The sequence below is a fragment of the Plectropomus leopardus genome, chromosome 6 (assembly GCF_026936395.1).
Source record: "Plectropomus leopardus strain MGB_pleo_1.0 chromosome 6, ASM2693639v1, whole genome shotgun sequence".
NCBI lineage: Eukaryota > Metazoa > Chordata > Actinopteri > Perciformes > Serranidae > Plectropomus > Plectropomus leopardus.
The window spans coordinates 13,775,432-13,788,591 of NC_142181.1; the positions used below are offsets into that span (position 1 = coordinate 13,775,432).

A 13,160-nucleotide genomic window follows, 5' to 3' on the forward strand; every position below is an offset into this window, starting at 1 on the left:
TTGTCAAGCGCTTAACACCTCTCGTTTTTTAAAAAGAAGTCTGGGATCAGTGGAAGCAGCCCCATTGCATGTCACATTTGGTTATACCGAACAGCTGTGGCACCTTTGCAATAAATCAACCAGACAGCTATTGTCACCACAGCAGGAGAATAATGTCAATATTCTTGGGCAAAAGCTTAATTCCTTCATCTCGGCTGCAACCTTTTGATTTGAAGTGCCATTTTTTAATTTTCTTGTTAATCAGTGCCCGATCAATATGTCAAGTCCTTGCTCTTAAAAATGCTCAGAAACAACTTCAGCCCTGTCCTCACCTTTTGTTGTTTGAGGCAGAGCTCAGGCTTACAACTACGCTCTCAGCAAGCGTGATGTATAAGTTGCAAACTTCACATTTTGTGCGCGTTCATCCCTTTGTATCGTTCTATGAGACCTCACTAAATTCGGACATTTTAGCAAATCTGTGAACACAGCACTGATGGATCTCTTCATGAGTTCTCTATTTTTTTACTTAGCAGCAGTTTGTGGAGTTAAAATCACAGGATGAATATTTGAGATGAGATGAGATCAGATTGATAGATGAGAGGAGCTTGCAAGTTAAAGAAAAACATAGTACCAGCGCGATGAATGGTTAAGTTTCACTTCTGCTGTTCCCTCTGTGCCCAGAGTACACATACAATGAACAACTGAACAGTATATTCCCACAGCACTGCTAATGAATGCTCAATCTCCAAAAATAGAAAATCAGTATGTGGTGGCAGATGATATTGTGGCGGGCAGCCACAAATAAATGATTTGTAAGACACAGTGCACTTAATCATTTAAAAAAAACTCTCTTGTATACTTATTGCTAATTTGCCATTAGTTAAGCTATAGTGTGCCAATGGTGGCCAGTGTGCCCAAGGTTGTTGACCCCTGACAGAGACTATTTCCAGGCTAGCAAGGCAGCAGCAGGACAGCATTTCATTCAAGAAAATGTACAAGTCTATGACCTATCAAGGTGACACCTCCTATCATTTATTGAAGAGTGCAAAGAGTTTGAGGTGTTGCTCTCTGAATGTCAAGACCTTTTTATCACATTATTATTTATGAGACTCCATAGTAGAAACTGCTAAAAAGTTTCTTTGGGGATTTTCTGTGAGGTCTTATCTCGATAGATAAACACACTCATGACACAGACTCTCTCTCGCATGACAGCAAAGCCCATTGTATGTTGGACCCCGTCAGCAAAGTGTAGCTTTTTGCAGAAGGCTATACTGTATGCAACCAAGTGCAAAAAATTCATGGCCCCTTTGCCAAACATGAAATTCTGACTGGCGACAGAGGATTACAGTGGAACAAACAGACAAACACAACATGTGACCTTCATTTGACTCATAAGACAAATTTATTCAACAATGTGTCATGATGTGAATGTCTGTCAGAGTAGCCTAAACACAACACAGCAAACTCAAAAATCCCAGGAAGGCGTCATCATCCTCCGTGCATGCTTTGACTGAGATAAGCCAAATCGAAGCTTATCTGGAATGGCATTAATGAGGATCAATTTGGAAAATAAAGAGGCTGGGGATGCATATTTAAATAGGAGCAGCTGTTTTTTTTCTGTAATCCACATATTTCAAAGCAAATTAAAAAGCATTTCATGTTGAAAGCCCCCATGGGATCACACAACTGTATCTATTTGCAGTTAATGATGTAAATAATTGTGTCACAGGGAAAGCGAGTTTACTGATTGGCCGGACAATCTGAAGAAAAAAAAGGATGGCAATAAGGATATGATGTGGTTTAAATAGGCTGTTGTATCTGCCAGGCATACCTCAAAACACCCATCCAACACACACACACACACGTAAGCAGTGATCCTGCAGTGATATATTGCATGTATGCAGAAAATTGGAAGTGAAGGACACTGTAAAAAAATGTGAGTGAAAAACATTAGAAGAAGAGCCTGCACTATAGGTGTTCATGTAAATGCTGAGAGATTCCTGAAGAAAACTGAGGAAGACCAAAGGGACAGATTCAGCACGCACGACCTCCTCTCTAATCTTTGCGCTTAACGACCTTTCCATCACGACACGCTGATGATTGACAGGATGGTGCGCTCTCGTGCTCCCGGGGCCTCCAGGTACCCAGCAGACATCTGCCGGTTACAGAGGACATAATTAACCCCAGATATGTCTGGCTTCCAAGGACTGCCCCCGGTTACTGTTGTAATTTACTGTGACGGTTAAGACTTAGACTTAAGAGGACAGCGGGCCAATTTATAGGCGCACAAACATGCAACTTTTGTTGGCAGTCTTTGGAAAGAGTTCACCTGCGCATTATAATAAATGCGGCAGGTGTGCGTCCTGAGGGCTGCAAAAGCCTTTCATTTTAGCTCGGAAGTTAAAAAAAAACCCAAAACAAAAGCAGCGGCTTATTTAAAAACATATTTAGGTGTGAACATTGTACATTCACATTCTGGGCACTTTTCTTCATTGCCACTCATTTCTATCATTCATGCCAGGCGTGCTGAAACATCTTGTTTACTGCACACTGACACACTGACAGCCGACTGTGAAAGCGGCTCTACTGCAACACTGTGCGTGGATTTTGGTGAGCTTTTTCCAACACTAAACACAAACTGACACACTTTGAACCGTCGAAAGATCACTGCGCTTTGAATCAGTACAACATCAAACACCACTCTCATTATATCCCGGTGCTTTTTGAGGGAAAAAAAATTAAAAATGATGCTACAAATTCCAGAGCAAATCCATTTGTGAAATATAGGAGTATTTGCTCAGCGCCATAGATGAATAAAAAAAGCACTGTAAAGTAGATGCTCACCACATCAAACGTACAATTTAAGTGCCCAAAGACACGCTGATTTTGTTTGGGAATATGCGCCTATATGCTCTTTTTTAATCATTATTCCCGGGATAATAACAGTTTCTTACCTCGGCGTTTTCAGAAGGTACTCTGCGCCTGCCATTCTGTCAAAAATAGCCAAACTGTCCTCAATCGATGCGATTATTTCCTCTGTGGGGGCAGGGAGAGGTACAGTGGAGCGCCTCGACGCGTGATTGTCCCCGGGACACTCACGTCCAGATGCGCATCCCCGACCGAGCACTAAAGGAATCCCAGGCTGCTTCAGCGTAACTGGAGGAAGACTGTGATGAAGTGAGACCCGCGGTATCAGTAACAGCAGCAGCAGCACCACTGCCTGCCCTGCGCGTCTCTCCGCCAAGTGCCGAGTGCCGAGTGCAGGCGCAGGAGCCCCGCGTGGATCAAAACGTAATGAGCTGCACGACGCAGGCAAGGGCATGGATATGGACAGTGCGCGCGCATGTCGACGCACGTGTACAAACACACGCACGCGCAGACGTAGATGTTTTGCAACCAATACACCGATTATAAACCCAAGTTAACTACTTCCAGTGTATTGCCCTCTGTACGCTCATTTATTGATCACCTAAAACTCAAACATACACTTAAAAGTAGTGCCAATAGTAGAGAAATACTGAGTTAATAAATAAATATGAATTAACATATCCATCATATATGAAACAAATGTGTTCACATGATCTATAAAGATGAGAACCTTCACCCTCTGATAGGGCACTGTCAGACATAAGTCTCTATTGTTTAGCTTCAGGTGTATTACACTTTCATTGTTTCCTCAGTTGTTCAGACAGGTACTCTACTTCTTGTTACATCATGAGGTCCGTGCAACAGATTTTATGTTTAACCTGTTTTTTTTCCCCCTGAACAAGCAGGTAAAGCCTGATATGATATCCCTCAGTACATTTTAAGAACCTATTTTCGAGCAAAGCAGATGTGCCTGGTCTATGCAGGGCTCAAAATACTTTTATTCTGTGTACATGAACTGGTGCATGTGATTTTTAAAATTGCATGCACTATTTTATTTAACTACATTATTTTTTTAGTGCACCATTTGGTGCATATGTATTTTCCAAGCCCTTCCCCCATGGCCACAGCCAGATCAAACCTAAAGAAATCCAACATAGATTGCTGCTTCATTTTCTGTTGTATAACAGTTCAAATATTGGGTAAACATATGTAAATGTGTTATGATGCAATTTGAGCTGACATCCCCTTTAATTTTTCAAATAGTGTAGGTAAACAAGAAAATTTGACGTGGTCATAGTCAGAGTTGTCCTGAACAGGAGTATGTTGAAAATCTCATCAAATCTCTGAAGAAAAACATCTTCTTTTTCATTTCAATTTTTTTTTTTTAAATTAATCTATGAGTGTTTAAAAAATGGACATTTTCAATGTGTTACAATTAAATTATTTGGGCTATGCACTTATGTAACGTAAAACCACTTAAAATTATGGTCATAGGAACATTTTGAGCAGTGATCCATTGCACTAAACCTAAAATATTTTTATTATATTAGAACAAACTAAATATGACGTGTAGTAAATGATTGATACTTGGCAGACATGCGGCTTGGAGAAGCCCGGGATCAAATCACCAATCTTTCGATTAGTGGACGACCCTTTCAAACCGCTGAGCCGCAGCTACCCAGATCAGATAAAGACAGAGAGAGCGGATTGTACATTGTAGAAACTCAATGTAACATTTTGGAATGAATACCTACTTCTCCGTGGCGTTTACTTCATTTAGGCCATAAAATGTTCATGTGAGCCAAATAACACATGTACTTTAGCATTGCTACGGAGGTTGGGGCGCCCGGTGGCTCAGTTAGTGGAGCGGGCGCCCCATGTGCAGGGGCTGTGTCCTCGCCGCAGCGGCCGTGGGTTCGGGTGCGGCTTTGGCCTTTGCTGCATGTCATCCCTTCTCTCTCTCTCCCCCTTTCACTCTATATCTGTCCTATCAAATAAAGGCATTGAAAAAGCATTGCTATGGGACGCAACTATGTCACGGCAGGTGTATTGCTCAGGACCAAAGGAAACTCAATGTTGAGTTGTTGAAGTTGTTTGGATGAGCAGTTTTTAAAAAAGATTGTAAGCCAAGCAATCAGCCCGTTCCAAACAGCCACGTTTTGAGCAGGCACTGCACTAGTCTGAGATAAACTTAGACACTTTTGCTAAGCGGTCTCCATGGAAATATCAAAGTCATCAGTGTATCCTCTTTGGTGTAATTACAGTGAGTGGATTTGAATGTTCAGTCACATTGTGTCATGGTAACTGTCTGCAGAGTGACAGTAATAGACACATTGGAACATGAATCATGTTGTATACAGAGCCTGGGTGACACTGGACTCTTAACACCCATACTGATGTTAGTACAACACTGATATCACATAATATAAAAGCGTGTATGTTTTTCTTTATTTCAATTTAGCACAAACACTCAACACTACCAAACATTTAAGACCATACTGCCTTAAATGTTGTTATTAAAGGATTTTTTAGTGGTTGCACATGGTCAGTAAGTTGTGTTCATCATGAAGACGCTCCATACAAATACAGTATCGTGCGGCTACCCTTGGGAATGTAAACTGCTCAAACAGATGCCATACAGATGGCAGCAACTTTAAGATGCCGATATAAAGAGTCTTTACATAAAACTAGGCCATCAATGCAGCAGAAAGATGGAGATACTTTTAAAACTGGTGCTACATGACCTGAGAAAAAAGAACAAAAAGACTGTGGCATTTGCTTTTGCTCAGAAGGTAGAAAACCTACAACTACCAGAATGCATCAGACCAATAAACGCTCCCACTTGTGGGTGACGTAAAGTGACCTCGTCCGTTTGCTACAATGGTGGCCTGTCACGTTACGGGTAAACGGTAAGATAAAACATGCAACTTGCAACACTGTAGCAAATCTTGATTCACATCTGATCAATATTGCTTAGTTTGATAGTTTGATGTCTGTTTATTCAGCTTCTATTTCACTTTGCAGGAAGCAGTATGGCGGGCACTTCCTGTTCACAAAATCTCTCTATTACGACAAAACAGAGCTTTAAAATACGTCTCTGAGAACATTTTAGGTGAGAAATAGGCAGTGAAGTAACATAATCTTTATTTATATTAAATCAGCACTGCCTAGTTTTACTGTTTAATCAGATTTCGGAGTGATATCTAGGCACAGGTTAGATCTACACATACTGTCCATATTATTTTGATGCAAAGCTGGCTGAAAATCACTAATCACTAAGTACTTTAAGAGTTACGTTGTATTTATGATGAAATATACCCCTCTAACGACTCAAGAAATGGTAGTCGTGTTCATTTATTGTAGAGTTGTTGAATATATTTACAGGTACTGTTGCAAAACCGGCTAAAATACAAGATATGCAAAAATGCTGACACACACACACACACACACACACACACACACACACACACACACACACACACACACACACACACAGACTAGATTCCCAATTGCCACTCAAAACAGCTGTCATCTCCATCATCTTAGCAGTAATAGGGGAGCCTTGAGAGTAATATCTATGTTCTATAGCACACTTACATATAATCAGGAGGGGGTAAAAGGAGTCATGACCTCCAGCTCTCTATCATTCCAGTGAGACTTGTTGGGGGAAGAAAGTGGGCAGAGAATAAAAAAAAGGGGTGGATATTCAGGAAAAGAGAGTATAGAGAATGATGAAAACTATATATGTGTGTGTGTGTGAGGGAGAGAGAGAGTGAGCAAGATAAAGAGAGAAATAATATTTCTGTGGATATACGGTGGCCAAAGTGTACGCCTTCACTCTGCTGAAAGGATCATTTCTTCCAAAGGGAATGCTTATTTTCAGTGTGCCCTGCACCTCAGAGAAGACATATTCTTACATGCTGTTATCAGGTACCATGTGATTTCTCTCACTCCGGATGCCATTTGCTTTCAATCAACTCCTAACAATACCAAGACCCAATTTCTGTGATTTCTCGTTGTATTTATGCAACACACAGGGAACACATGTTTACAGAACACTTCTAAGGCCTCGCCTAACAATAACATAGAGATGAAAAACCTTTTCCCATTTATACATATTTGAGCATTATGGACTAAAAGCACATTTACAAAGTTCTCATATATGAACAGAACTAGCTCAGCCAGTTTCTCCCAAAACTCTCTAACAGATTGTGATAAAAATAGCAGAAGTCCTGCATTAGCCAGCTCTTTTTTTACCAACTGTTAATGCCCTCTGTGGTTATGTACTGTACCATCTAATTTCATGCTTCTCAGCTGAGGAAAACTGTTACTCCAGCAGATTTCTTCTTTAAATGATAAAAATGAGGTGATAGGGAAGCAAAATGTATTCTTTAACATAAGATAAAGCAAATACCCCCTTTACATTTAAGTGTGATAAAACACAGCTATAGGTAGAAATGGCAAATTCGAAACTTTGACACATTTCAACACTTTCAAACCAATGTTTTGAAATGTTTCGAAACGTTTCAAAACCTGTGACGAAATGTTTTGAAACAGTTTGATCTTCAGTGCCAAAATTGCCATCTCTAGCTTCAGGTTATCATACTACAACGAAGAAAAAAAAAGAGTAACTTAGATCAAACTATTTACAAGAAAAAAAGCTTCGGACTCACCACAGCCAGACTTATTGTGTAAGCACTGATGTGCAGTACGTAACAAACTCAATCACTCACATTTTCAGTTTCTCAGAAATAACAGTAAGTCTAACAATCCTTTTCAGATGCACTGAATAGAGTGCTATCACTGCCTTTACTCTCTGATCGAGTGTAAATACTAAAATTGCCTTAAATGCGAGAACATTGACAGGATGTTCCTCACCAGTGAACAGCTGTATGTGACATGGCTTGCATGTGCACACTGTTCTGTATGCACACTTTTACATATATCTGCAGCATTGGGCAATGATAAAATATTTATAACACATCCTAATCATGTAAAAATGTCTTGCATTATATATCATGGAAAATGGTGTGACAGTTAATGGGTAAGAAAAATAAAGTGAACCATATTCATACAGTAAACCTGCTCTCTCTCTCTGCAGTGTTATTGCCCTTTTATTCCTGATGTCCTACATATCAATCAAATCAAATCATTAGGTTACTGACTTAAGTTGATCTGTTATATTACAAGTTGAAATTTAGATCAAACTGCATGAGAGTCACGTGTATGAGACCTGAAGAAATCTTAAGTATGGAGCTGAAGAGTGTTTCGGTTTTGGCAGAACAGAAACTCCCACATCATCTCTCAGATTTTTGCTGTTTGGTGTTGTGCATGAGTGACCTTAAAAGGTGACCCAAATAGAATATAAATGCAATCCCCTTCATCACCTGCACCGTCTAAATATAGATGTAGGATCAGAGTTAAGAGCAGAAAATATATCAGCATCACCACAAAGCCAGAGATTTTTATGGGATGATGTGCTGGGTTTTATACTGTTGCACGGATTTGTAATTTTTGTGCATCATGCAGCACAAGATTAAGCACTTTTAATCACCAGCAAAAACAATAGAGATAATTAATTGTATTAGTTGCACAGCGACAAGGTAGAATATACTGATTTTACATAGACATGGTTAATGTAAATTGATTTGAACTTAATTTGTGGATTACTTTGTTAATCACCTACAGAGAAGACCAAGGTCACTTTCTGTAGTGATCGGCCTTGTCTACAGTTTAAACTACTGTCATTCTTTACACAACAACCTTGGTCTAGGGTTTCCACAGTCATGAAATTCCTGGAAAAATTTTTTAAAATAATAATAAAAAAAAAACCTGAAAACCAGCTCTCCAGGCCTGGACACAGTTTCACTTTAACAGAAAGTTTTGGAATTGTTCACAAAAATCACAAAACATGTCAAATATCATGAGGATTACATTCGTTGTATTATTTATTTAAAATATAGTGCTGCTCTGTTTGACCATTGAAACGTAATTGGTATCATGTGATACATATAGTATCTACCAGACAGGAAAATGCTGAGTAGCTGTTGTGTAGTGGGTTAACCAAGGTTTTCACACTGAGATTTTAGGCACATAAAAGATATGTGAATATTTGGTGTCAGTGTAGTAAATTGCTTAATGATGCTGGTGGCAGTTACTGCTGTTTGATAGCTAACATTAGCTTGAATGGGAGGCTGCTGCAGTAACATCAAACAGTGAAACAATCAAACAGCATAGCAGCATCAGACTATCGGCTCCAACAACCTATCAAACAGTTTGCTATTGACAATTTGGGTATTTACCAAGTGGCAACCTACAAGGGTGGAAATTAAGCAAACATGGATGTGCCAAAATACACAGTTCATCAAATGGCCACTTGAGGCTGACACCAAAAAAGTCAATTCCCATAGACACCCATGTTAAAATGCCCAACTTTACACCAGAAATAAACATGTTTACAGATTGGAAGAAATAATGGTTTTGGGTCCATAGCTTACTTTGCCTTTAAAGACAACTTTAAAGAGAGGGAAGTTTTATATAACTCATCTGTTTACATTTTATTAAGGTCCACAGTTACACATATTTAAGGTGGGGGCTGCTTTGATAACACATTTTCTGCGATGCGTCGCTACAGTCTGTCAGTCGGATCCACCCCTCACTCCTCCACAGCTCCAACCTCTTGTCCAAATATTCTCACAACTGCTTTCAAATAACCAAGATGGCGAAGTCTTCAAAACAGTCGTCCACAAGCCAATAGCCGATGTCATAGTAGCTAAGTCTATTATTTTATACAGTCTATGTTATTTACAGACAACGTCGATAGCTGGTGATTCAATTAAATATACACATTTGCTTGAATCACCAGGCGTCATTTTCCAGACATCTATACATGTCTGAATAAACAATATCTGGCCACTGTGTTGGGTCACTGAACCACAAAGACGGGGAAAGACTGAAAGGGTATGATGGCAATCCATGTTATTTATTATGGTATTGTGAAAGCTCAGCTTTAGACAAGGTCACAAAACAATTATTACGCATGTCCATAAGAGATACGTTTAACAAGAAATAACTGCACACAAACTTTTAAAATTATAATCCCAAAACATGTCAAACTGCAGTGACATCTTCAGGATCTAAGGTTTTCTATCCCCCAAAAAGAAGTGTGGCCTTGATGTTCTGGGAAGTACCCGCATGTGCAGGTCTGGTCTTTTGGCATGTGCAGATTAGCAATTGCTCGCAGTTTGCTTATCCGCAAATGAGAGTATGTGTTTAATAATGTATTACTGTATCGCTTCATACTGTAGGCCTAGTATTCACGTTAAACTACATAAATTAGGTCACGAAAATAGGAAAAATGTTAAGGACAATTTCTGAAAGTTAAGTGGTAAAAATCTGTGGGTCACTCTTGTGGGGAGAGACTGTACAAACATGTGCTCCGCCATCTTCAATTCACGGCCTCTCTCCGCTCTCTTGAACTCCAGCCACTTCTTTAAAGCGTATCCAGATACAGACTGCATTTTAACGCCAGGTATAAAAAGGATCGCAATGTGATGTGACCACTGACAGTTGTGACTGACAGATCACGGACCGATAGACAGCTCACAAAGGAGTTCCTCTTGTACTAGCAACTTCTTCCAGCCTTTGTTTCTAACAGAGTAAAAGTCTCCCGACAGCTCTGCATGGTATTCTTGCATTTAGCATCCAGGCTCAGCATGCGTTCCAGCAAAAATATCGCAGGGCTTCAAACTGATTTTAAACTGTTGCAAACAGTCGCATAGCAACAGCGAGTCAGTTTTGGTGTTTTTCAAAGAGGCAGACAGACGGATAATAAACAACCAGTAACAGCTTACAGATAAGAAATACAACACAAACTGTTGCACATGAAGCTGCACAGATGTTGAATGCCAAACACCAACAGGAGTCGCATTTCACTGATGTGTAGTCCAACAGACGCGCAAAATTATGATGCTCTTATCCTCCTTCAACTCCCTCTGTGTTTCCCCCTTTTGCGCTTCACGCCACTTCCTCTTACTTTCTTCTCCTCCTTATCATGCTTTCCTCCTCCTCCTCTTTCTTCTATTCTCTTTCTTCTTCTTCTTTTTCATCATCCACTCTGTTGCCCTCCACACATCCTAATCCGAAGGCTTTTCAGGGGGAGAACTAATCCATTGCACACGTTCTTAAAATAAAAGATGGAAGGACAAGTAAAGTGGAGATGAAAGTGCAGACTGCTCTCATCAGCAGAGAAGAGACATCTGAGGGAGCTGGCAGAAAAAAAAGCCAGATGAAGAGAGAATCAGCTGGAGTACAGGCTCTCTCTCACTGTCAAAAGCCCTGTCTCAGTGGGGCTATTTTTAATTTAGTTACCGACTACAAAACAAAAACACGGCACGTGAGAAGAGGGAGAGAAGAAAATGTGATGATGAACCTGAGCGGTTGTGACGTGAGATGATAATTATAGATCAAGTGTGCAAAAGGGTTCAACCTCGGAGCTGGCAGGGCTGCGAGTTCACAGTGAAGGTTCAGTTAATAAATAAGTAAACAGGTCTAATCAAAATGAAAATAAGTCGGTAAGCTTGAAAGTTGGAGTGTGTAATTTTACCTGCAGTTCATGTCTGGAGTTTTTGTAGCTCTGCTTTGATGTCTGGATCACAATAGTTCAGATCTCGTCGTCATCCCAGAATAAATAATCAGACCTGCTTCATATGTTGTGTAATCACACAAGGATGGACTGTATTCTTATAACATTTTATCTTTAACTTAAATTAGACTATTTTAGAATAGAGCATTTAAAAAAAATACATTAGATTAAACAGAGGTAAACTCAGATATGAGCTACTGTATGGATTTTCTCTTCAGTGTCCAGTCTCCAAACTCCGCCAGTAAACTCTGAAACAAGCCAAACTGAGGTCAAATTCAGACATACAAGAGAAGCTGATATTCAAAAGTTACAGCAGCCTAAAACGTTGTGTGCATGAGAGTAAAACTAATTGAGTGTTATATTAAAAGATGATAAAGACAATCCTGTCTTCTGGCTGGCATTAAGTAAAAGCATCAACTGGCTTGAAGTTAAGTCACAATTTGCATCAGTCAGGAAGTGTGGAGAAGGAGGGAAGACAAGGGATTAACCTACTCTTGGCCCTATATATTGGAATATTGTAACATCCCCCAATTTTCGAATATCCTCAAAATGAATAAGTAAAAATCTAATTTGAAATAAAAATACGTTTTAGGTGATACACTGTGAGAAAAAGAAAATTCTCAGCTTTCTAATGAAATTAGTAGTTCTAAATAATGAGTAAAATATTGAACGTTAGCCAACATAATGAGTGCCAGTAAGCCTAGATTCAGAGAAAATGGCCTGTTTGTGCCTGCTGACCTGATAATGATGTTAAGGGATTTTCCGAGGGCTCTTTTTCACAAACTTACAGCTGTGAACATTGTGACAAAATATCACAGACACATGAAAAGTCGTTTGATGTCAATATATTCATAAATGAGGAAGCTATTGAAATTAAAACCATTAAATGTGCGTATTTAAGGCACTGATAATGAGATTTGCTAAGAACTGTGTAAAAAACAACTAAAAGCTGTGAAAGTTGTAACAGGATGTCCAAGACACGCTGGAACTGCTTTGATGTCAATAAATCATAAATGATCAAGCTACTGAAATCGCAAAGTTTAAATGTGCATATAAGGCAACAGGTCAATGATAATGATGTTACTAAATATTCTGCGTGCTCTTCCCCCCAAAATTACAGTTGTGTTAGAACGTCAAGTCACATAAGAAGTCGTGTGATGCAAAAATAATTACAAATGAGCATCCTGTCACAAAGTAAACGTTGTGACAGGACGTCCAAGAAACACCGAACCTTGATGTTAGTATATTTTATAAAGGATCAAGCTATTGACATGCCTATTTAAGGCAATGGATCACTGATAATAATGCTAATCTGATAATGAGGTATTCTAGCTATCGAGATCCGAGTCATTCTGAAAAAAAATAACAAAACCAAACGTGAGAATTACACTTGCATATCAACGGGACAGTGAGAGGCAGCTGTGAACAGGAAGTGCAGATTTGCGAGTTGACAGTCAGTTCTTGGAAGCAATTACAGGTAATGGCCTTGTTAATCAGGGTAATCACAGCCCCCGCTCACCTTGGTTATTCAAGATTTATTTTTGTTTAACCTTTTCATCTATCTTCCTTTCCACCTGCGTTCTCATCATAATGTAACCATATGATTAACAATCGTGATTATAATCGCATGAAAGGTTAATGATGGTCAAAGTCATTGGTTTGACATCAC

The 13,160-nt window shown here is 39.5% G+C and overlaps 1 protein-coding gene across 4 annotated transcripts in view; it reads right to left on the minus strand.

The window, feature by feature from the left end:
- The window catches only part of sphkap (SPHK1 interactor, AKAP domain containing), a 141,680-nt gene that overhangs the window by 34,276 nt on the left and 94,244 nt on the right, over positions 1–13,160 (minus strand). The window contains exon 1 of one of the 4 annotated variants that reach the window (XM_042486022.2): positions 2,934–3,256. The exons of the other annotated variants lie outside the window; for them this stretch is intronic. Within the exon in view, the coding sequence (XP_042341956.2) occupies positions 2,934–2,968 (35 nt within the window). The 5' untranslated portion in view covers positions 2,969–3,256. Of the gene's footprint in view, positions 1–2,933; positions 3,257–13,160 lie in introns of those variants that run through there. 4 annotated transcript variants of the gene reach the window in all.